Below are 24,577 nucleotides of genomic sequence, written 5' to 3' on the forward strand. Positions count from 1 at the left end.
GCTATTATAAAAACATAAGCAGCAACTTTTCCAATTTCCAATATTTATGTAATTCTCAAAACTTTTGGCCACGACTGTATATAAAATTTTGCCAGCAATGTAAATAAATTAACAATAGTCTATAATCAAGACCTTTGTTAGTTTTATTTTCGTAATATACAACAATATCCTAAAACGTAAAAACGTTGTTAACCTTTACTAAATTAAAAATAAATGTTGCCAATTGCATCCAAAAGTTTTGGACCGTTTCAAAACCACGTGATTTTGAAACTTGTTCAACACGTGTCCGTGTACGTCCCACGTTGCGTCATCAGAGCGCGAGCGCAGCGTCAGAACGCTGACATGGCCGCGTCCATCGAGACGAGACTAACTTTATACATCGGTCTTGTCTTTATTTCGGGCTTTTCTTCGGTCTCCGCGCTCATTGAGGGACTGTATTGCGGGACTCAGAGTTGTTATGACGTGCTGGGGGTTTCGCGGGACGCCAGTAAAGCGGAGATCGGCCGCGCGTACCGCCAGCTGGCCCGCAGATATCACCCGGACAGATACCAGCCCGGAGAGAGCCACGACTCCCGAGAAACCGCGCAGCAGAAGTTTCTGTTCGTCGCGACCGCTTACGAGACACTCAAGGTAACCCTGAAACCAAGCGCCCGCCTCCATGCCGCCCTTGTTAGGCGATTTTACAATTTGCGCTATGAAGGAAAAAGGTTTCATACAGGTTGTGTATAAGCTTAAACTTCACCTAAAAACTTGGGTGAGGTGGATTTACTATACGTTAGTTTCAGTTCAGTCAGAATGCATTAATGCTATGCTGATGTTATTATTGCAACCTACTGATCGTTAATGCCGCTACTTCATTAATATTTTAATGAGTGGTGCTTAGAAATATAATAATTTCTTATTACAACAAACCTCACCAATCTAGTGAAGAGTTGCACTGAATTTGTCCATTGTTATATCATGTTCAAGTTCTCATCAGTTCTCTAATTAAGTGTTACTTCATTTTATTTAAAGGGATAGTTCACCCAAAAATCAAAATTATGTAATTAATAACACCCTCATGTCGTTCCAAACCAGTAAGACCTCCGCTCATCTTCGGAACACAGTTTAACCCTCTCAAGGCAGGCGTTGCTGATTTGCAACAGTTAAAAACTAAAAACCTTATTACTCCAGATACATATTTTATGTATCTGGAGTACTAAAAACTTTACTAAAGTTACTAAGTTACTAAAACTTAATTTGAGCCTGAGAGAGTTAAGATATTTTAGATTTAGTCAGAGAGCTCTCAGTCCCTCCATTGAAACTGTGTGTACGGTATATGTCCAGAAAGGTAAGAAAAACATCATCAAAGTAGTCCATGTGACATCAGAGGGTCAGTTAGAATTTTTTGAAGCATCGAAAATACATTTTGGTCCAAAAATAGCAAAAACTACGAATTTATTCAGCATTGTCTTCTCTTCCATGTCTGTTGTGAGAGAGTTCAAAACAAAGCAGTTTGTGATATCCGGTTCGCGATCTTTTTGAACCAGTTCACCAAATCGAACTGAATTGTTTTAAATGGTTCGTGTCTCCATTACACATTAATTAGCGCTGGGACAATGCGTCGAGGTCATCGATGACGTCGACGCCAAAAATACGTCGACGCAAAATATGCGCATCGATTCGTCGACCTGTTTTTATTTCTCTAAAAAAACGTTTGCAAAACGTTTACCTTATGTGCGCTGAATATACGCGATGGCCGGATCAACATTCTGTCCAACGTTATATAACCAATCCAGGGGTTTTTCTGCATTGATCTTTTTTTTTGGCGGGTGTCAAAGCCTTATTTGATCGGTGAGTGACAGTGACAGGGCGCGTACGAGAGAGAGCCCCGGCTGCGCGCGCACTCACAGTCTTCAAACAACACGAGCGCTTCTTGCTCTCTCCCTCCCTTGTGCATATTAATCAAAATCATTAAACACGATAGAAAAAGGACGGAACGCCAAAGTTTCACGTAGAGCATTCTGAGATTTTTTTTTCTCCATGACAGGCTGCTTGCTCCCACTGTTCATTTTTTTTTTTTGTAAAAACACTCTGTATTAGCTTAAAGCCCTCAAGTTTACATTTTCATACTGTATTCTTTCAATTGCTCTAAACAAGTATTTTGGGTGACCTTTTTTATTGAATACTAGACATCAAGTTGTTGTTATTTTCATCTGAAAGAACTTCTTTTTTCAGTAAGCTAGGCCCTATGTGTTCAGTAAGCTTGTTTCAGTAAGCTATGTGTTTTCAAGGCTTCAAGGTTTTATTGAATGCTATCTCTATACAAGTGCAAAGTAATGCATTCTTAGTCAGTCTTTTATTTTGTAATTTTAAGAGCAATAAACATATATTGCAATGTTAAGGAATTGATGTTTTTTTCATTCAGATATGTAAATCAACATGTATAAATTGTTAGTAGTCAATTAATGGGGAGATAATCGAAATCAAATCGGTCTGAAAAATTAATCGTTAGATTAATCGATGCATCGGGAAAATAATCGCTAGATTAAACGGTTAAAAAATAATCGTTTATCCCAGCCCTAACATTAATCCACAAATGACTTAAGCTGTTAACTTTTTTAATGTGTCTGACACTCCCTCTGAGTTCAAACAAACCAATATCCCGGAGTAATTCATTTACTTAAACAGTACACTGACTGAACTGCTGTGAAGAGAGAGATGAACGCCGAGCCAGATAACGGTTTTCGGATCACCAGTAGTTCTTTCGGACAGTTAGTTTCAATAAACCGGTTGAAGAAAACGGTTCACCGGTTCTTATGCGCTCGACCTAATGACTTGCCCTTGATTCAAGCCTTCGGTTTACCTGCGCTCATAACATTAGCAAAGAATCAGTTCAGAATCAATCATCAAAAGAATCAGTTCAGATGCTCTGTGTGTCGGTCTGCTTCACACTGAATCACAGATGCGCAGTATCATCAGCTCCTCGGTTCTCGAATCGGACGCGTCTGACAGAAACGTTTTTGACTCGAACGAGTCAATCTTTTGTTCATTATCTGACTCGGCTCGGTGTTCATCTTCAGTTCTCTCTTCACAGCAGTTCAGTCAGTGTACTGTTTGAGTAAATGAATTACTCCGGGATATTGGTTTGATTTAACTCCGAGGGAGTGTCAGACACATTAAAAAAGTTAACAGCTTAAGTCATTTGTGGATTAATGCTTACAGATGAGGACAATGGAAGCAATCAAAAACAACAAAAAGAGCAATGATATATAAGTGATATAACAAGTATCAGTTAGCTTAACACAGTACACGTAGCAAGGGCGTTTAAATAATATGATAAATAAAAAGTATGCAATGTTTTGGTTAAGTGAACAGTTCCTTTATACATTCAGTTTAACAGCATTAATTAAAGAGGCTAACCTCTATCATTCAACTGTACCATGTGCATGCATTTTAGACACTTATGTTATATTTTTGCTTTGTTTATGCATTAAATAAACATCCTGAATGTGTTTTTCTGTCGTATTTACTTCAGCTGCTTAGGTGCCAATGGTATAACCCATTTAGGATTGGCCAAAATTACAGTTTTAAATCAGAATAAGCATAGCTCACTTACATTTATTGAAAATATAGAAACGTTAGCGATTCTGATTTGAGTAAACACTATCATTAAGCACTGAAGTGTGGTTCAACCCTTTTTCACTTGGCACTGTCCCAATAGTTTGAAAAGTAAAAAGTCAAAAGTCAGCTCGAACCCATTTCTCTGTTCAAGTTAAACTTATTTTTCTCATTCTTGTAAGGTTCTGCATGTCTGTACATAACTCTTCCTAGAACTTGCTGATTAAATACATGATGCTGTACAGACCCTGCTGCTGTTTTGCTATGACTTTTATCTTAATCTGTTTACACCTGGTATTAAGATTTATTTTCGTTGATATGAGAACGGAGACTAAAACACATTAGACCACTTCCAGAGGTGGTTGAAACCGCATTCACTAAAGACTGCCTACTCTCCACTGACTGATTAATCGAATGCGATTGTCATGCGCATTTTGTCAGTAAAGCTAGTTCTGTAATCAGCAGTAAATCATCATGTTCTTTCAAATGGATCAACATTTACTACACAGCGCCGTAGTTCACCGACAAGTACGCAAAAAAATTACATACGATTTTATTGCGTGAATATGAAATCGAAGAAATCGTTCTCGATAATGACAGCTGTTTTCGTAGCTTCTCAGTGAACTACGGCTCTGTGTAGTAAATGCTGCTCTTTCTGAAAGCATGTGAAAATTCCACATTTAATAACATGTTTTTACTCCAAACTCACTTCATAACATACAAAGAATAAGGCATGCAACATATTTCATAGTATTCTGAGCAGTGATAGAGGCATTGCATTATAAATGTACTTTATTTTAATGATAATTATAATAATATTAACTCAGATAAACCATACATTGTCATAGTTGTGTGTTTATTAGTCTTGTTGAATCAATGAAAGCAGTTAAAGGGTTAGTTCACCCAAAAATCTAAATTATGGCATTAATGACTCACCCTCATGTCATTCCAAACCCGTGAGACCTCCGTTCAAAACTAACCCTTTAAATCTTCTGTTCATTCAGCTACCGCTATAGCCATTTCCTACACTGTAAAACCCGACAAGTTAACCTAACTCAAACCGTTTGAGTAAACAGATTGCCTTGATTTAAACCATGTAAGTTTTGAAACTTTGCATTCAAGTAATTAAGTGATTAACTAAGTGCTGATTGAGAATTAGTGATGAACAGCTGCTGTTAACAAACAGAATCACAGAAGAAAAGAGAAACACAAGAACTACTACAACTGACTTCAGACACAGCCTTAGATGAAATCAACTGAAATAAAATACATGAAATCTCTCAAGATCTGATTAAACAACCCCACAAACAGCATCACCAGCTCCACTTATTAATAACCAAACTGACTTTATTTCTGTCAGACGTCTACAGAAGATCTTATTGAGAATGAACTAAGGTTTAGATGTTGATTTATTGTTTCATTTGAAGTAACCATGTTAGAGATCAGTGTTTGCTTTAGTTGGGCTCTTGACCCTTGACTTCTGTCTTAGTCTTTTCACTGGCTGTTATAACCATGTGTTTCTACAACACATTTGTTGTAATTCAAAAGCCCAGAAGAAATGCCATCAAGTGCTAACCTGTACCTGGGTGTAGGTTATTATACTTTATATTGGTGATGATAATCATCAATTATTGAACTGTACCGAATCTCCGATGAAATAGGTGTTGTGTAATTTGATTGATTATAGTAAATGGATGCTAAGAGACAGTGGTTCTGTGATAATCAGATAATACAATGACTTTTCAAATAGTGTGGTCTTCTATGGTGTCAATTAGTCACACACAGACATCAATAATCAGCATATGAACCTCAACAATGGTGACCATAAAAAAAAAATGCTGCAGAGCATGCTGGGAGCCATGGATGAGTTTTGTAATACAATAGTACCCAGCATGCATTGCAGCATGTTTTTTTTCGTCACCATTGTAGAGGTTAATATTCTGATTATTAATGTCTGTGTTTGACCAACTACTGGCATAGAAGAAAAATGTATTTGTACAAAATGTTTAGAAAGTCATTTTTATATTAACTGATTATCACAGAACCACTGGCTCTTAGTGTCATTTTTTACTAGAACCACTTCTACAAATTACACTACACCTACTTCATCAAAGATTAGACTCCGTACGGCTCAATAATTGTGAATAATAATGAATAATTATCATCACCAATATAAAGTATAATAACCTACACCCAGGTACAGGTTAACACCTGATGGCATTTTTTCTGGGCTTTTGAGTTACAACAAATGTGTTTTAGAAACACACGGTTATAACAGCCAGAGAAAAGACTAAGACAGAAGTCAAGGGTCAAGAGCCCAACTAAAGCAAACACTGATCTCTAACATGGTTACTTCAAATGAAACAATAAATCAACATCTAAACCTTAGTTCATTCTCAATAAGATCTTCTGTAGACGTCTGACAGAAATAAAGTCCGTCTGGTTATTAATAAGTGGAGCTGGTGATGCTGTTTGTGGGGTTGTTTAATCAGATCTTGAGAGATTTCATGTATTTTATTTCAGTTGATTTCATCTAAGGCTGTGTCTGAAGTCAGTTGTAGTAGTTCTTGTGTTTCTCTTTTCTTCTGTGATTCTGTTTGTTAACAGCAGCTGTTCATCACTAATTCTCAATCAGCACTTAGTTAATCTTAATTGCAATGTACGTCTTCTTTCAGTGAACTCAACTGAATTAAGTTCAGAGTACTTATAACTGTTAGTTTTTTCAACTTAAATGGTTTAAGGCAATCGGTTTCCTCAAACGGTTTGAGTTAACATAACTTGTCAGGTTTGAGTGAGGCTGTGTCTGAAGTCAGCTGTATTTCCTTTCTCTCTTTTCTTCAGTAATTCTGTTTGTTAACAGCAGGTGTTCATCACTAAACTTATTAACACTCAATTAATCACTTAATTACTTAATTGCAATGTATATCTTCTTTCAGTGAACTCAACTGAATTAAGTTCAGAGTACTCATAACTGTGAGTTTTTTCAACCTAAACGGTTTAAGGCAATCGGTTTCCTCAAATGGTTTGAGTTAACATAACTTAAGGATATCTGTTTACTCAAACCGTTTGAGTTAAGTTTACTTGTCGGGTATTACAGTCAAGGCAATCGGTTTACTCAAACGGTTTGAGTTAAGTTAACTTGTCGGGTTTTACAGTGTAGGTGTCTTATGTGAGGCATATTTGGAGATTCAGCGCGAGAGCGCCCTCTGGCTTTTGGATGGAGATTTACTACTGATCACACAACTGTGCTTCACTGAAAGATACGCATGACAATCGCAGCTTCTGTTGAATCGTGATCTCTCGATTCCATTTCGATTTATGGTGCAGCCCTAATTACCATGTTCATTTCCTATACATGAACTGAGAATTAGTTTAAATGTTGAATACATTTTAAAGTGACCCATTAAAATTAAATGTTTTTCTTTTGTGGTTTAGTTTTGCATGTACACAGTTTTGTTAATTAAAACTATGAAAAATGTTAGTCAACGAGGTTTTTTCCTCTGCCGAAAACAAGACAAGATGATAATAAGGTCATTAAACAACAACCGAATGACTAAATGAACATGCAGTATTGTTGACAAAAAAAGACAAGACTAAAAAGAGTTTTTTACCACAATATTAAATGGTAAGACCATAAAATTCCCACATACACTGGCTCATACACCCTTCCTGACAAATCAGGACAAGTGGACAGAAGAAACTAAATTAAAACACCAGTTGTGAACGGGAATGTGTCTCCCACATCTACTTGTGATCTACTTGACCAAAAAGCATTATACCACGAGTAAACATGGCCTAAAGGTGTTTCACAGAGTTTGTCTGACTGACTGAATGTAAAGTCTTCAAGCTTTTACAGTAAAATTACTGTCAAGCGTTTGTCATCAAAATGGTATCAACTAGCATCAAAGTTGAATTTTGCTTTCCATTGCAATTTTGAGACATGGTAAATGGTTATAACAGCTTAATAGACTCCCATATTGCAACTTTCAGGATGAAGAATTACGTAAGGACTACGACTACATGCTGGACCACCCAGAGAAATACTACAGCCACTACTACACCTACTACAGAAGAAGACTTGCTCCCAAAGTAGACGTTAGGATAGTGATTCTCGTAACTATTTGTGCAGTCTCACTGTTTCAGGTGAGTACACCCCTCATCACAAAATGTTCTGGTCATTTACTGCCATCTGTTGCCATTGGCTTGAAAAGGCTGACATACTGATGACAGTTTTTCTTAATCCTTATATTCATTTCTAAATCTGTTTTGGAATCAGAGACTGTAAATCTCAGAGAACCCAATTTGGTGTGTTTCATCTATGGACCCTCGTGACAAAAAGGCAAAGAAACTTTGATTCATCAAATTGCTTTGCAGAGAGAATTAAAATAAAATTGTAATCCATTTTGACAAGTTGTATTACGTACATTTTCAAATAAGTACACCAAATTTAAAAACCGCCCATAGCACAAATACTGCAACATTTCATTGTGAAGCCCAAATTGTAAAGCCTATAGACTTGAAACCAGGAAAATATTCAAGTATTATTTCTCATGACTTAGATGCATAGACTCTCCCAGAATGGCCAGTGGGGGCACAACAATAAAGGCAGATATGTTGTGGGCAATAAAATTTGAACCATATGTCAGATACAAGGCCGATATTATTGAATCCTTGGTTCAAGACAAAATTATTATTATTATTATTTATTTTTATTTTTTTTTCAAATATCTGATTTCATTTCAGTGTTTGTTGGATGGAAGATTTCTTTTTGCCCTGAAAAAATGCTTACTGTGGTATAGGCCTGTCATTGTAATCAGTATATTGATTTATCGTGCAATATATGCACATGACCTCAATAATTTTTGGTGACGCAATATATTGCCCATTATATTTGCTTGAAAAATTAATGTCACCATGTTTTGAACATTCCACTTGTACCTGTCTTTTGCAGCTTCTCGTACATGGAAAAAGTTCCATACCAGTTATTTGTGCATTTTTTTTTTTCTATTTGTTTTGTTTTTCACTTTTTGTTAGAAAATGTTTATTTACTATTTGTTCAGTTTTTTTTAAGGTATCTAATATTTTGATACTTAATTTCCATGATCTAAATATTCTTAAAAATTAAAAGTTTGCATTATGTCGTTACATTATGATTATATATTCAGTGGCATAAAATGGTCTTTAAAATGGCAATAATATAGCTCACCGCAATTATTTTTGGGGCAGTATATCGCACAACAAAAAGTTGTTATCGTGACAGGCCTACGTGTGTATAGCATTTAGTCGAAGACATTTTCTCATGGAATAAAACCAGTGTAGAAAGATTCTGTTTGCAATCAAAATTATTCAACCCCCTTGACCTGCAAGACATTTTGCTGCGGAGAACAACATTTTATGAAATAAATTCAACCATCAGTAAAGTATTAGAGAAAGTTTGTTAATACACTTTTGAGTGATTCTGAGAATGGAACATTGATGAATCATGATAAAATTCAAACTGGCTCTAAACATTCATGTTCAAAACTATTCAACCCCCTTTGTGCAGAATCTTTTATTCTTTAAAATCACCAATAAACGCTGTCTGTAAGTGTTTAGAAGCTTCTATAACCTCTCTACTACAGTTTTGGCCCATTCCACACCTGAAGAAGCTTCCAGATCACTGATAATCTTTGGTTTTCACATTGCCACTGCTTTCTTCAAATTCAACCAGATATTTGCAATGAGAATTAAGCCTGGAGACTGAACTGGTCACTCAAGTACATTCTATGACTGATCCCTGAACCAAGCAGTAGTAGATTTGTATGTATAATTTAGGATGACTGTCCTGCAGGAAAGTCCATTGATCATCAGCTTCAGTCTTTGCACCAAAGGCATCACAATTCTTGTCAAAATTGCCTGATACTTCAAAGAATCCATGATGTCCTTCATACAGTCATGATTTCCTCTTCCTTCTTCAGTAAAGAAACCCCACAACAGGACTGATCCACCTCCAAGTTTGACGATGGAGATGGTGTTCTTCTGCTTATGAGCTTTGCCTTTTTTGCAGCAGACATACCGCTGATCCATGGGTCCAAAATGTTCCAGTTTGGTCATATCACTCCATAAAAGATTCCTCCAGAGCTCCACAGGTCTACACAAATGAATTTTATCAAGTTCAAGTTAGCCTTTTGTTCTTTTTGATCAAGAGTGGTATCCTGCAAGATGTCTCAACATGAAGGCCATACTTGTCTAGTGTTCTTCTTACACACTGCATTGAAATGGTTTTCCTCCTTTTATCAGGTCATCTTGCAAATCTTTGGCTGTACATTGCAGGTTTTTCTCAGTTGCTCTTATTAAACATTTAATGATATTGTGCTTTTTCTTCAACACCCTCAAAGGTTTTCTGGTAAAACACACTTTAAGCTAAGAAATAAGGCTGAGAGCTGTGTCTCTTTCCAACTTTCAATGTCTTGGAAATCTTCATATAGCCTTAGCCTTTCTAAAGTAATACAATATTTATTCTCTTTAGCTTTTGTGAGATCTCTGTTGACATTTTTGCTACTCAACTTCAGCACATACATTATTTAACTGTATGTACAGGTGCTGGTCATATAATTAGAATATAATCAAAAAGTTGATTTATTTCACTAATTCCATTCAAAAAGTGAAACTTGTATATTGTATTCATTCATTACACACATACTGATATATTTCAGATGTTTATTTCTTTTCATTTTGATGTTTATAATTTACAACTAAGGAAAATCCTAAATTCAGTATCTCAGAAAATTAGAATATTGTGAAAAGGTTCAATATTGAAGAGACTTGGTGCCACACTCTAATCACCTAATTAACTCAAAACACCTGCAAAGCCTTTAAATGGTCTCTCAGTCTAGTTCTGTCGGCTACACAATAATTGGGAAGACTGCTGACTTGACAGTTGTCCAAAAGACGACCATTGACTCCTTGCACAAGGAGGGCAAGACACAAAATATCATTGCAAAAGAGGCTGGCTGTTCACAGAGCTCTGTGTCCAAGCTAGTGTTGTCACGATACCAAAATTATTGTTTTGATACCGATACCTAGTCAAGAATTCCGATTTCGATACTTTTCCTGAAAAGGGAAAATACACTCTCAAATATCATTGCTCTGCTTTATTTTAAAACCGGGACAACATTCTAATCATATAACACACTAATAAATGAAAATATGAACAGCAGATATATTAAACATTTGAACAAAATATGAAATATCAAAATATTAAAAATAAATTAGAGCAATGACATTCAAGGTAAAGAAAGAATACATTTAGCAGCATTATCTCAGTTATCATAAGAAACATAAGAGTAATACATTTATCTTGATTCTGAACTTTGAATAAAAATATGAACAGCGATTATATTAAACAATGTTTCTGAACTCCGAAGATTAGATGTCAAAAGATAAATAATATAAATTTAAGCAATGGTATTCAAGTAAAAAAAAAAAAGCAAATAAAATTTAGCAGCAATATCTCAGATATTGTAACTTATTCTGTCAGTTGTGCAACCTTTTCTTTCAGAGGAGAAAACTCAGCCAGTGAGCTTTATTGAGCGTCATCTTTTTTTACCAGTCGTGGACCGGCGGCCACAGTATCACTTGTGCTTGCACATAATGCGCGGGTCGGGTTTCTGTCCAACCCGCGGGTCCCGCTTTTATGAAATTATTTGGCCCGCCCCAGCCCGCAAATAAAGTCAAATTTCTTTACCCCGCGCATCGGGGACATCACGGAAGATACGTTGCTACTTAGACCTTCGTATTGTAACCTTAAAATACTTCTATATTTCTCAATATTTCTCATTCACTGAAGTTCCTCCCTCCAGAGCAGCGCGCGAGCGCGGCGCTATTAGCAGCACATGTGCAGCTCGTGAACAGCTCTGTGAACCGTTTCATTTTGTCAAAGAGTTACTCAAGATGTGACGTAGCATGTGATTTGTTGAATGTAGTGAACTGAATGAACTGATACATCTCGTTTATTAACGAAATGAATGAGTATACAGGGCCAGTGAGCCAAGCATGTAAATCTCGATCAGCAATCAGCAGATCCAAAGCGCAGTTATAGGAGCTGTGTAGATACGCTCGTTTTCATATTTAGCATACAGAACATAACTCCACGTTTAATCTCCGATTAATGTGAATATTATATATGAACTGTCTGACCAAACAATTAAAATCTTAATTATGCAAGAAAACCTTGTGCTTTGTTCATCTGAACAACTTATTTAAACTATTTAATGTGATTATGCACACATTTTAGTAAAGCCAAATCAGTTTAGTAAAGCCACTAATGCAGCCATCTCGCTGTAGTGTTTGTCACATGACAGCTGCAGCTTTTTTACTGCTTGCATGAGGAAAAAAACAGACGTCCATAGGGAGGCACTGGAAGCGACACCAACATGAAATGCGTCTTCTACTAATCTGGAACGCAGATACTTTGAAGTATCGATACTAATAAATTTAAGAATCGTGACGTTTTTAATTTCCTAGAATCGCGATACTTTTGAAGTATCGTGCACCGTGCAACACTAGTAGACAATCTCATAAAAATATTTACAGGAGTCTCATTTTTCATGATATCTTATTCAGATTTGAAATAGAAACTCATGAGACATGTGGCTTTCAACCCATTACTTTTCTAGATTGCTCCAGGACTCATTTCATGTATTTTTATACCAAATAAAAAAAATATTTAAGTCTAGTAAAATAGTTTTTTAAAAAGGCACTTCAGTGTCTATAACTTTTAATATTTTTGAGCATTATCAAATCTGGTTGATAAAAAGTAAAGCCCAAAGGGTCTTCTTTCCAAAGACACCAAAATTATGTTTGTAACACACTGAAGTAGGAAACTATTAAAATTATAAGTTAGGTAGAGCACTTTCAGCTGTGGTCCCATAAAGGGGGGTGCTGGCTAACAGGTTAAGGCCCTTGGTATCCCTGTTCTTAATTGGCCAGCAAACTCGCCTGACCTTAACCCCATAGAAAATCTATGGGGTATTGTGAAGAGGAAGATGCGATATGCCAGACCCAAGAATGCAGAAGAGCTGAAGGCCACCATCAGAGCAACCTGGGCTCTCATAACACCTGAGCAGTGCCAGAGACTGATCGACTCCATGCCACGTCACATTGCTGCAGTAATTCAGGCAAGAATTAGTTGGCCAAGATTTCTAAAAAGCCTTTCTTTGTATTGGTCTTAAGTTATATTCTAATTTTCTGAGATACTGAATTTGGGATTTTCCTTAGTTGTCAGTTATAATCATAAAAATTAAAAGAAATAAACATTTGAAATATATCAGTCTGCGTGTAATTAATGAATTTTATATACAAGTTTTACTTTTTGAATGGAATTGGTGAAATAAATCAACTTTTTGATGATATTCTAATTATATGACCAGCACCTGTATGTATAACAGCTCAAGCTAATTCTGTTTTTAATAGAGTTCCTAAAGGCTTAATTGTGTTTTGAGACTGTTTTATTCCCCACCATGCAAATAAGTGATTTACAAACAGCAATGTTGAATAGGGGGTTGAATAATTATGGCATAGCAGTATTATTAAAAAATCTTATAACTCAAAAATATTACATTATATATTGACAATATCACTTTAAATATGCCAGTGAACTGTTATAGATGCAATTTTTATTTTATCCTGGATCTTCAGAAAAGCTTGTGTTTGCTAAGTACTGCAGTCTCTGAAGGGTTGAGTAATTTTGATTGTAACCGTAGTTTCATGATCAGAAATGACCAAAAACACTTAAACATTTAAATATAATGCCAAAAAAGAGCCATAAATGTTATGTTAGTCTTTTCATATTGTAACAAAATTGCATAAATGCTCACCTTAAAGGAATAGTTAATCCAAAAACAAAAATTCTGTCATTTACTTTACTCTTGTTGTGCTTGTGTCAGAGGCGTTGAGAGAGCGAGCGAGCTGTGCCAACAGAAGATCGAAATGGTTGATCGTCACGTGATTCATGTAGACTTCAGATCCAGTTCCAGGAAGTTCATAGCGAGCAATTTGAATAAGTTGAGTTAGAGAGACAGAACTGTGATATTTGGTAATCAGTAGCATTTGGTTACAATATTTATAAAATAAATCAACATGTATATGCAGGTTTATTCAGTGTTAATGTTTATGTGGTCCTACTATCCTTACCTGACTTGTTAACATATTTTAGCATATTTCACATAAGTTACCTTGGCTTTGTGGTTTTGAAATTTGTATATTTTTTATGTTCTTAAAACATGTATGTCAGTCAAGTGCAGTCATATGTAATTGTTCATTGTGGTTTCACTGATCTGATGGTAAGTGAGGGCCTAGTTAATCTTAGACACGATGTTTAATGTGTTAATTTAGAAAATTCATTCCAAATAAGTGAAGATTAAGATTAAATTAAGTGAAAATTAATCTTGTTTAATGGTTTCAATTACTGTAATTATTATAGTGCACCCCTCAATTATTAAGATATTCAAGACTTATCTTGTGATCTTTTCATAACTCAAGTTGTTTTCTTGTGATCTCTTGATCACGACTTAATTCTCTTGTGATCTTGATGTAACAAAAGTTGTTCTCTAAGTTATAGAGGTCGACCGATATATCGCATTGCATAAATATATTTCGGCACCGAAATCCGTGTTTAGTAGCGCCGATTTAAAGTCAGACACGTCGGCGGGTAGCCCCGTGTTATTGTTGCAGTGGAAAGTGCTGCTGCGCATGTAAAGGACCAAACTTTTGGAAGATTCAACATCAGTCCCTGGGAGATAAAGGTAGTCAGAGAATTTCACTCTGTAAATGGGGTGGAGAAGTTGGCAGCTCTTACAAACACTGCAGCGTGATTGAGGGCTCCGTTACTCCGCCCCGCTCACAGACAGCTCCGCGCTCGGAGAGACAGCTGTCCTGGAGCTGCCCAGAACCGTGAATCACATTTGTTCGGAAACATGGTTTGATGCAGACAATAGCCAGGTTTCCATCCAACTCATTTGCATTTAGGGATGTCAATATTCTATCATTTCGATGATCGATCGACGTTTAAATTAACGATCAATTAATAACCTTAATATTGCAAAATGCGTCTGCAGCGGTATTATTATTATTATGTGCAAAGCCACTTGGAAAAAAGCTTTCTCACCCGAATTAAAGGGGTTTTAGTCTGAATAAAATGCTAGTAGCAGGACTGTAAAATGAATAGATGTGATTATGATCATTTGATAAAATGAAGAGAGCGCGACATACGTTGGAGATCATTTTTCTTTGTCGACTGTTTCCCGTCAAAGAGACCGCTGAATGCGCCTCTTTAAATGGTTTCGTGGTACTTGTTGTTGTATTTTAAAACGCAATTGCAATGTTTTCAAATGACACTAGTATTAAAAATAAAATGATCCCAAACGTAACTGGCGTTTGTGGCTGTGCTGCGCAGTCAGTGAACAGCTTTTTCACATCAAATATTTTATGCAAGTATTATGACCAGTACTTTTTTTGTTTGATCATGTTCTGCAAAATATTAGATTTAGAATTTTAGAATTTAGATTTAAAATATCCAAATGTTTCCACATTCGCAATGTATCTGAATGTTAAACTATAATATTTTTTAATTTTTTTAATGTAAACTAGACTGAAAAGATCATCCTCTTCACATGAGCAAAAATGTCCTTGGCATAACAGCAGAGTGGACTGGTATACTACGGTTAGGGGTGCACCAAAATTTCGGCCGCCGAACATTTTCGGCCGAAATGGCATTATCGGTTTCGGGCCGAAATAAAAAAAACAGCCGAAAACGTAAACCGAAAATGAATGTCACCCGCCCCTCCCATCCGTGAGCAAGCGCTTAGGTTTCACTCACGGTCGAGCTGTTATCACGTGTCTGCCTATCAAAGATTAAGCATGTCAAAGGGCTGTCACAATCAAAAAAAGCTTGTCACAAAAGCTGCACAATCGATCGGACCAACCAACACAAGTTTCGAAAACGAAAACAGGGAATCGATTTTAATGGCCTTCTCTCGGAGCGCGTCCAGCTCGTCACTATACGCTCACAGCGAACGCGCGTCACACAGCAACTGCAGGTTCTGACACACACACACACACACACACACACAGAGCCTATTAGTGCATAATATCAATGTAGCCTTCAGTAATGTTTTTCATTGATGTTATGGCAGTCCACATTGCTGACTTGTGCGCGTCTCAAGCGCCCTCTTTACGTTCGCCCTAATGCCTGTTTAGTTGTCGGTGGATTTGCCTATATTTGGCGTTGAAAAACGGATCAACTAACGATTCATTGAACACTTTGCCTATGTCTCAAAAATCGAACAGAGTTTTTTTTTCACAAAAGTGACAGCCCTATACGAGAGGACACCAAAGTTGCAATATGTAACATTTGTTCTGAAAAAATCTCCAAAATTGTGGATTTTTTTGCACAATTTTTAAAAAACTATTTTATTTGATGGAACATAAAACTTGAAGAATAATTATTATTTATATTTATTGTAAAAAATATTTTATGTTTTATGTAACTGTTAATAAAATCGGCTTCAGTTTCGGTTTTCGGCCAAGTGCATCCTAAATTTTCGGTTTCGGCGCAGAATTTTCATTTCGGTGCATCACTAACTACGGTCTATTTAAACTGACCAGTGTAACCTTTTATATGTTTGGTTGACTGTATTTTATTTTAATAATGAACAGACTGCGATGTAAGTTTGAAATTAGAATGCACTTTAGATTTTCTTTGTCATTTATACCAAACACAAATGTTGCTGGTTGCTAGTGTGTTTGCCGCACTACTATTATTTTTTTAAATATATATTTTTTATATTTTTCAGTTTAATTGATTTCTATTTATAACATTTTATTTATTTTATTTAAATGTATATTTAAGTTTACATTTATGTTCCAACAAACTTGAAAAATTCTGCTTGATAAATGCTCTAAAACTTTTTTGTAAATGATTGACTTTCTGATTGACTGTCTGTGCTCAATAAATAAGTTTAGAAATGTGCATCCACTTATTATTAGTGTAACATTTTAGCATGCAAATGAAGGGGAAAACTTCAAGATATCGGCCCTAAAAATCGGCAGCACATATCGGCCATCGGCTGACCCTGAACTCTAAACATCTGCATCGGCTATAGAAAAACCCATATCGGTCGATCTCTACAACAGTTTTAGTATAGAACTGAATATAGCTGATGGGTTTTATATCCACCTCACTGTCTGGGACAGAATAAGGTCCTTCTTCATGCTCGATATAATTTGTGCGGTATTGTTTATTACTGGCATTTATTTAACTCATAAATGTTAAATACATGAATCAATATGATTATTTTGTGTATCTGTTATCGTTAAGTTCTTGCTAGATGCATGACTCATCATAGTTTAAATACAGCAATGGTGTTCTGTGTGATAAACTAACTGCTTATTAAAACTATTAAAACTCATTAAGGTTGACATCACTGTATAGTGTCTTTGAAGTACGTAATTGTTAGTTAATAAGATGGAATTGTGTTGTGTTTATCCTGGATGCGCTTCAGTGACATATTTGTAATGACCATCTTTGTCCTTAATTTTTATCTTTGTTGTTAATTACATCTATATTGATAAGAAATGTGATTTTATTTATATATATATATATATATATGTATATATATATATATATATATATATATATATATGTATATATATGTGTATGTATAAAATATATTTTGTATTTTTTACATTTCTATGTAGGAAACACACACACACACACACACACACACACACACACACACACACACACACACACACACACACACACACACACACACACACTCAAACAGCATCCCAAGCTTGTAATGCACAGAATATCCTACATGACTAAAAATTATTTATAATTTTATTTCACAAGATTGAAAAAAATAAAGCGAGCTGAGCTGAATCCAAGCAGCTGTAAAAAAAATTAGTTCTCTGAATCCTTCTGAAGGCGCAAGTTAAAACATTGTTTTTAAACATAAAATAATTTTAGGTTGAATTTGGATTTATACATTTATAATAAACTGAAAAGCATGCTGTCAATGTATTGTCTCCACCAAGGTTTGCTCGGCTGCATGGAGAGGAGAAAGTAAAAAGAGCCATCAAGTTTTATTCAATTCACATTTATTTGTATTGCAAATTGCGAATGTAATCTTTTTATTATGCAAATTGTTTCAAAGCAGCATTACAGAAAATGAGTTTCTACATTACAAAGAAGAGTTCTGCTATGTTAAATGTTCTAAGATTAGGCTACACAAATCATGCAGTTAACGTCATATTCAGCAGAAAAAAATGAACACATTAAAGCAGTGATTACATGATGTGATCATGATTACAATTTGGCAGTTTTGTATGTTTATGCAGAGTTCTCTCGGGGGTTGGCATCATCTGAAGACTTCATAAGTGGCTGGATTTAGTCAGCGGGAGCAATCTAAATACGCTTGGGAATTTGCACTTTTTCACAAAGACACTTAGAACAGGCAAAGACTTGCAAAACCCAGTGAGCTGAGACTCATTGTGAGGGTGATGTCTCATTACAGGGAGTCTTCAGTTGGTTCTACATCTGAAAGAAAGATAGATAGAGGAGAAGGAAACCAGGAGAAATGGTAAAGTGATGATCCATAAAATGTGTTTTATTTACTCCACGTTTTCATTTTCAAGGTAATGGTTAGATTATTGTGAATATTTTGAATGACAGTTTGCGCATATTTACCAAAGGTGCCAATATTAGTAGAGGATGTGTTAAATCTTTCATTATTCAATGTTTTCCAGCACACTATTTGTGGCGGCACTCCCCCGCCCCCATATATACATATATATGCAAATTAATTTCCTGCCAGCAGGAGGAGCTTTAAGAGCGGGAGAAATGGAGTTTTCTCCGGTAATGGCTGTAAAGCAGTTCTGAGCTTACAAACGCTGCCTTATCAAGCATTACATGCAAGATGAAATGAAAATGGAATCGGAAATTTTCTAAATACAGTCGGTTTGCTTCTGAAATACAGTGATATAAAAACACCCGCATCGGTTTTTGATTTTGAAACGTGCAGTGCTCATGTTTATTCCAATATGTCAAAGCCTTTTGGAAAATCTATTTGTGGCGGTCAGTTTTGATATTGTGGCGGCCCGCCACAAATAAATCAATGTGTGGGAAACCCTGGTATTATTCGTTTGCAGTTTGGAAGTAGTAAAACTAAATCATAAATGATAATGGAGAGAGACACAGAAAGACCTGTTTATGAGTAAAAACGGATTGTTCTGTAGAAATATATACATTCACCACTTAACATGTCTGTCCTATAAAAAACAAATTGTATATTATATATTTAAGTCAAATAAGCCAACAACAAATAAATTGAAACATTTACAGATTATAGAAAATGACAGTAAAATCCCCAAAACTGTAACTGTATTAAAAAAGACAACATATGTTTATTTTTAATGAGCGAAGGTTGAAGGTTGAGTAGAATAATCTCATCTCATTTTACCCAGTTTTTGAAAATCCTTAAGAACTGAAGCTCATCTTAAGCTTGATCAGTGCAACAACATGTCTGGTACATGTCCTTCTTAGGCTGCTGACAGTTGCAACAAGCAATGTCTTTGTGTGGCATGTCCTTTTTTAGAATATGGCACATAGAATCAGATATTAGAGTCAGATCTATGCATTTAAGAAACCGATGTATTTATTTGTTTGCAGTATTACAGCTGGTGGAGTAGCTACACAGAAGCCATCAACTACCTGATGACCGTTCCCAAATACCGCATCCAGGCTACTGAACTGGCCAAGCAGCAAGGTCTGCTGAATAAAACCAAAGAGAAGGGCAAGAACCGGCGCTCCAAAGAGGAGATCCGTGAGGAGGAGGAGCAGATCATCAGAGACATCATCAAGAACAAGATAGACATCAAGGGTGGCTATCAGAAGCCCAATGTATCTGATATTCTGCTTTGTAAAATCATTCTGTTCCCTTACCATCTATTCACCTATGTGGCGTGGAACTGCTTGTGGTTTTACCGTTTCACCATTCGCGGGGAGGAGTATGGGGATGACGAGAGACTTTACATTATCCGCAGGTACATGAAGATGTCCCAGGCTCAGTTTGATAGTCTGGACAACAGCCTGATAGAGACTTTCCTGAAGCAGCAGCTCTGGATCAAAGAGAATTATGAGGTTTGAAAAGATTTTTTTTTTTTGCAAAGTTGATCGACTTCCACATAAGAGAACGGTGATGATGTTTTTTGTAGGCCAACCCAGAAGTTATCATCCCCCTGGTTCCTTTGACAAAATCCCAATGGGGTTTTCCATTTCCTTTTGGATTATTGCAGAAAATAAGCCCTGTGACCAACAAAGATTTATGATTCCTACACATTTAGTTCATCATGATAAACTTCACAAATAAAAACAATCTTTGTTAATGTTGAAGCATATGTACAATCTGCAGAAGTAAAAAGCTTAATGTAGGCTATAAACAAACTACACCATGGTTGCATTACTTTTCAACATTTAAGCTCATAAACAGTGAGATTGTGAACACGGACTAGTGAATAGATTTGTTTTTTTTCTAATGTTTGGACTGATGATGTTTGATGTCCACCACAACCTCAAAAAGTTTTATTTAGTGCAACTGCAAAATAGCAATCACAATTTTTGTGTCATAGAAAAAAAAAGCGAAAATATCTTTGGCTTGTGTTAAACACAGACCTTAAGAAGGCACTTAACCACAGCCTATTCAAAAACCCTTTGACTTAAGGGCGATGGAACCGGAAGTGCTAAAATACAAACTTTTTGCTGGGTTTTGGCCTAGAAAACTACATTACCCTTGCAGCAATCTATTAATTGCTATACAGTCAAAATATTAGTTTTAAGATATTTTCTTGGGTTCTGAAAGCAGAATAAGTTCAAAAACGTTGTAGTCGGAACACAATTTAAGATATTTTAAGATACTGCAAAGTAAATACACTGTCAAGGTCCAGAAAAGTATGAAAAGGTTTTTTATGATATTAAGATTTGATACCATAGAATTTTCAAAATCCTTGTCACCAATGTCAATATCAAACTAATACAAGAAAATAATAATAAAAAAAAAAAACTAAAAGAAAATCAAGCTCACTGTAGATAAAACAGTCAGTGAAGAAATAAGAACAAGAAACTAATTACAAGCAATAGTACAAAAACTACAATAAGAAATACATTGTGTAAATGAATTAGTCTTCACTGTGTTAAGTTATCTATCTATACGCATAATCATTAGCTTTATTGATTTATTTATTTATTTTCTTATTCTAGTTACAAAAGTGATTTAGTTAAGAGCAGTGAGAGATTTTCATGAACGGCAGACGGTACGAATATTGGACAGCTTCCCCTTTTAGACCAAAGTCCGGATCAAATACACTGTTACATATGCGCTTTCTCTCACAACTGTTTTCATTCCATTAAAACCTAAATGACTGTGTTTATGAGGATCCTTGCATTCAAAAGCCAAAGCCAATAAAGCAGCAAAAATACTCAAGAGCTCTATTAGCAGCTGATGCGTGGCGTACGCACTTCTCTCACACAGAAACTGGGACAACTCGTGCATGTAGCTCTGTTGTTTGATTCAATGGCCTAAAATCAGTTGTTTTAAACTGCAGTGCTTAAAAACGCATGCAAACATTACGTTTTTGTGAGGGCGCGCATGCTATTCACGCGTTTGCCTGCATCCCCGTGTAATGCATGTAAGACTGCCGTCATTCAAATATTGAAAACGTATTGCCGTAAAAAAAATGTATTTTGCGGCACCATGGAATAAACGATAGAGCACAATATAAATCAATAGACTTTTACTTTCGTCCATCCGATTTATATCGTCATATCGCCCAGCCCTACTTGACAGTCTAGCTTACTTGGCAGTATCTTAAAATATCTTAAATTGTGTTGCGAAGACGAACAAAGCTTTTATGGGTTTGGAACGACATGGGGATTATGTGATTAATGACAAAATTTTAATTTTAGGGTGGAGTATCCCTTTAATGCATTTTGTTTAGTTTTACATTGTGTAACAACTGTACACGGAGTTGATTTCATGTCTGTTTTCCCCATAACGGTGCAAAAAAAAAATATATATATACACACACAATTTAACTTAAGATCATATAATTTCCAAATTATGGAGAATCAGATTCACCCAGAACTTTTTCATATTCAAAAGAAACTTTCCTTAAGTAAGATCCTGTAGCTCAATTGGTAGAGCACTGCGCTATCAAGTACAAGGTTGGGGGTTCGATTCCCCGGGAACACAAGATATATAAAAATTGATAGCCTGAATGCATTTAAGTCGCTTTGGATAAAAGCGTCTGCTAAATGCATAAATTTAATTTATATTTCTTATATTTTTTAATAAGCGTGTGGTGTCAGTATGTTTGTGTTTAGGACTCCAGACTGAGTGATCATACTGTGTGTTTATGAAAGGCCTACAGAGAGGAGCAGGAGGAGGAGATGAAGATGAAGATGGCCACTGACCCACGATGGAAACGCTACAGGCGCTGGATGAAGAGCGAGGGGCCTGGACGCATCTCCTTTGCTGATGATTGACCTCACATGCACAGAGCGCCGTCTCAGATGCACATCCAGCCTGAACAGCCTGAGCTCAAGCTCTGTGCGCCCTTGTTTACAAAAGACTGAAAAATGTGCACGTCATCCACAAGGCCACCTTTTCTTATAGACTATAAAGGCTTTTTCATTGTACCTGTGGAGGATCATTAGATCTTTCTGCCATTGTATAGTGTGAAGAGACTGTTGGAATCATTAAAAAAAAAGACTAAATATAATACATTGTGTTGTACCAGGAGGAATATGATCACATATATCGCTATAGAAAACCCTGTGTTACAAAAAAAGAAATGCCTCATTTCAAACATGGAAAGGATTTTGTGTCTCTCTCTTTCTACATATCTGCCATCAATGTAACGTCATCTGACGCGGTGCTTGTGCCCCGAAGGTGTTTTTTTCTTTTTCTCTCTTCCCATTATCTTCCCCAAATATTAAGTCACATCTATTTTTTCAGTTACATACATTTGTGGTACCTTTTGTGGTACTTCAATAAAGCTTTATAGTTTAAGGTTGGTTAGCACACTTTGTTACCTTGTAGGGATTCCTGTTCATGAGCATCCTGGGGACGTCCATCATCTCACTTTAAAACGGACATAACAGGTTGTCCCGCTGTAGATTCATATATCATCAGTAATTTATTATATTGTTATGTGTGCATAACCAAAGGTGCACATAAAAGGTCTATCCCCAAAGACTTTTCATTAGATTCAAGGTGTTTTGTGTTTGACTATGTGCCTTGTATGAATGCTTGTAACTTCATTTCAGTGGAATTTCAAAATCAGTTTTCCCTCGCCTGTAAGGGTTCATTGCCTGAAATCTGTATTGAAGAGACCATGTTATTAAAAGTATATTCTATATAAATAGTAGATTTTTATTTTTTTTAAGTATGTCCTGGTCATTCTTTTCTCATGCAATAATTTTATTCATGCAATCTAACAAAAACCAGGCTGAAGTGAGAACAGAGACATCACAAAGTAATTGTTTGCATAGGATCTTATTTTATCATCCCCAAATGAGTGACTCGAATCGTTTTGGTTATGTAACCCTGGACCCCTGAGTAGGAAACAAAATGCTGCCTCTGTAGTTAACACTATCCATTTGATAAGCAAGATGTCATGGGTCACCATTTCTGGGTCCCTAAAGCACACAACAAATGGTGTTTATAATAACTGAGGTGTATTACATGATCCTTACCTTTCTCTCTAGAAAAATCTTCGTTGGCCTGGCAGTGCAAAAGTTTTTTATAGTGTTAAAACATTCTTTAGATTATTAAAATGTTCTTCACACTAAAAAGTAATCGCTCTGCTAAGAACTGTTAAAAGATTCTTTGAGGACCCCCCCAAAAATGGTTCTTCTATGGCATCACTGCGAAAACTGCCTTTGGAGCCTTTATTTTTAATGGTGTAGATGCGTTCATTAAACTAGAAGCTTCACACTCCTGCTTTTAATTACTCCATTGGCCCCAGTTCATTCCAGTTCAATATCACAATTTTGTCATAAGTTAAATTCAGTGTCGCCTTGATTTTTTTGGTTTAGCTGATCTTGTACTGAACCTGAAATATTCCCATACGCTGAATTGCTAATGTACAGTTAACATTTTAAAAACTGACATTGATCTGCTGCATTAAGATTTTTAAAAATGTAATTATATAAACAATTTGTATGTCACTGTGAGTGAAAACGGTTCAGAATTAAAGCTAGAAAACCCTGCTTAGTCTGCTGTGGCTTGTGTTTTCTGTGGTGACAGCAGGCTGTGGATGCTATTATTAGAACTTTTGAATCTGAAACATTCCATTTTGCTTCTAAATTTCTGTAACGGTTGTATCCAGAACACAAGCAATTCTGAGGGGTGGGCAGTGTTGGTTTTTGATTTGCTGTGCATCCGAATCACCGCTTGAGGCCACTATTATAACTGAATTAAGAGTCAAAATCTCAATGGGCCACTAAGCATATGAGCTGAACACATTTTGGATAATACATAGATATTTTATAACAGATTTTAGGGAATTTTCAGATCACATTAGTCTCAGCCTTGGGCGGCGTGGACAATCTACAGTCTGTTCAATGGCCATCTGATAGATGTCGCACTTAATTCTGTGCATGTGCTTGTTAATCTATAAACCAGTTTTATGTACCTCAGAATGTTTTAAGAATCCAGAAGTTCATTGCTTAAAATTAATCTGCGTTTGCCAATATGAGATTGCACCGTGTTCAGTGGATATAGTATATGAATTATAAGGAGTGGATATGATCTATACAAGTGCATTGTGAATTCCTAAAAATAATGTGCATGTGAAGCTGGTGTAATCATGGAGCAGGAAAGATCCAAACATATTCTGTGCTGTGTTTAAATGTATATTTGTTGTGCCAATCATG

General features: G+C 36.0%; 1 protein-coding gene across 1 annotated transcript; it reads left to right on the forward strand.

Annotated features, from left to right (window-relative positions):
* The first annotated feature begins 299 nt into the window (after positions 1 to 299).
* On the forward strand, positions 300 to 23,062 carry LOC132132656 (dnaJ homolog subfamily C member 25-like). The gene is made up of 4 exons (XM_059545120.1): positions 300 to 630; positions 7,591 to 7,743; positions 19,313 to 19,783; positions 22,061 to 23,062. Exons 1-4 carry the CDS (start codon positions 343 to 345, stop codon positions 22,181 to 22,183), a joined length of 1,035 nt encoding a protein of 344 aa, XP_059401103.1. The 5' UTR covers positions 300 to 342; the 3' UTR covers positions 22,184 to 23,062.
* Positions 23,063 to 24,577: the final 1,515 nt, after the last annotated feature.

The sequence above is a fragment of the Carassius carassius genome, chromosome 4 (genome assembly GCF_963082965.1).
Source record: "Carassius carassius chromosome 4, fCarCar2.1, whole genome shotgun sequence".
Classification (NCBI taxonomy): domain Eukaryota; kingdom Metazoa; phylum Chordata; class Actinopteri; order Cypriniformes; family Cyprinidae; genus Carassius; species Carassius carassius.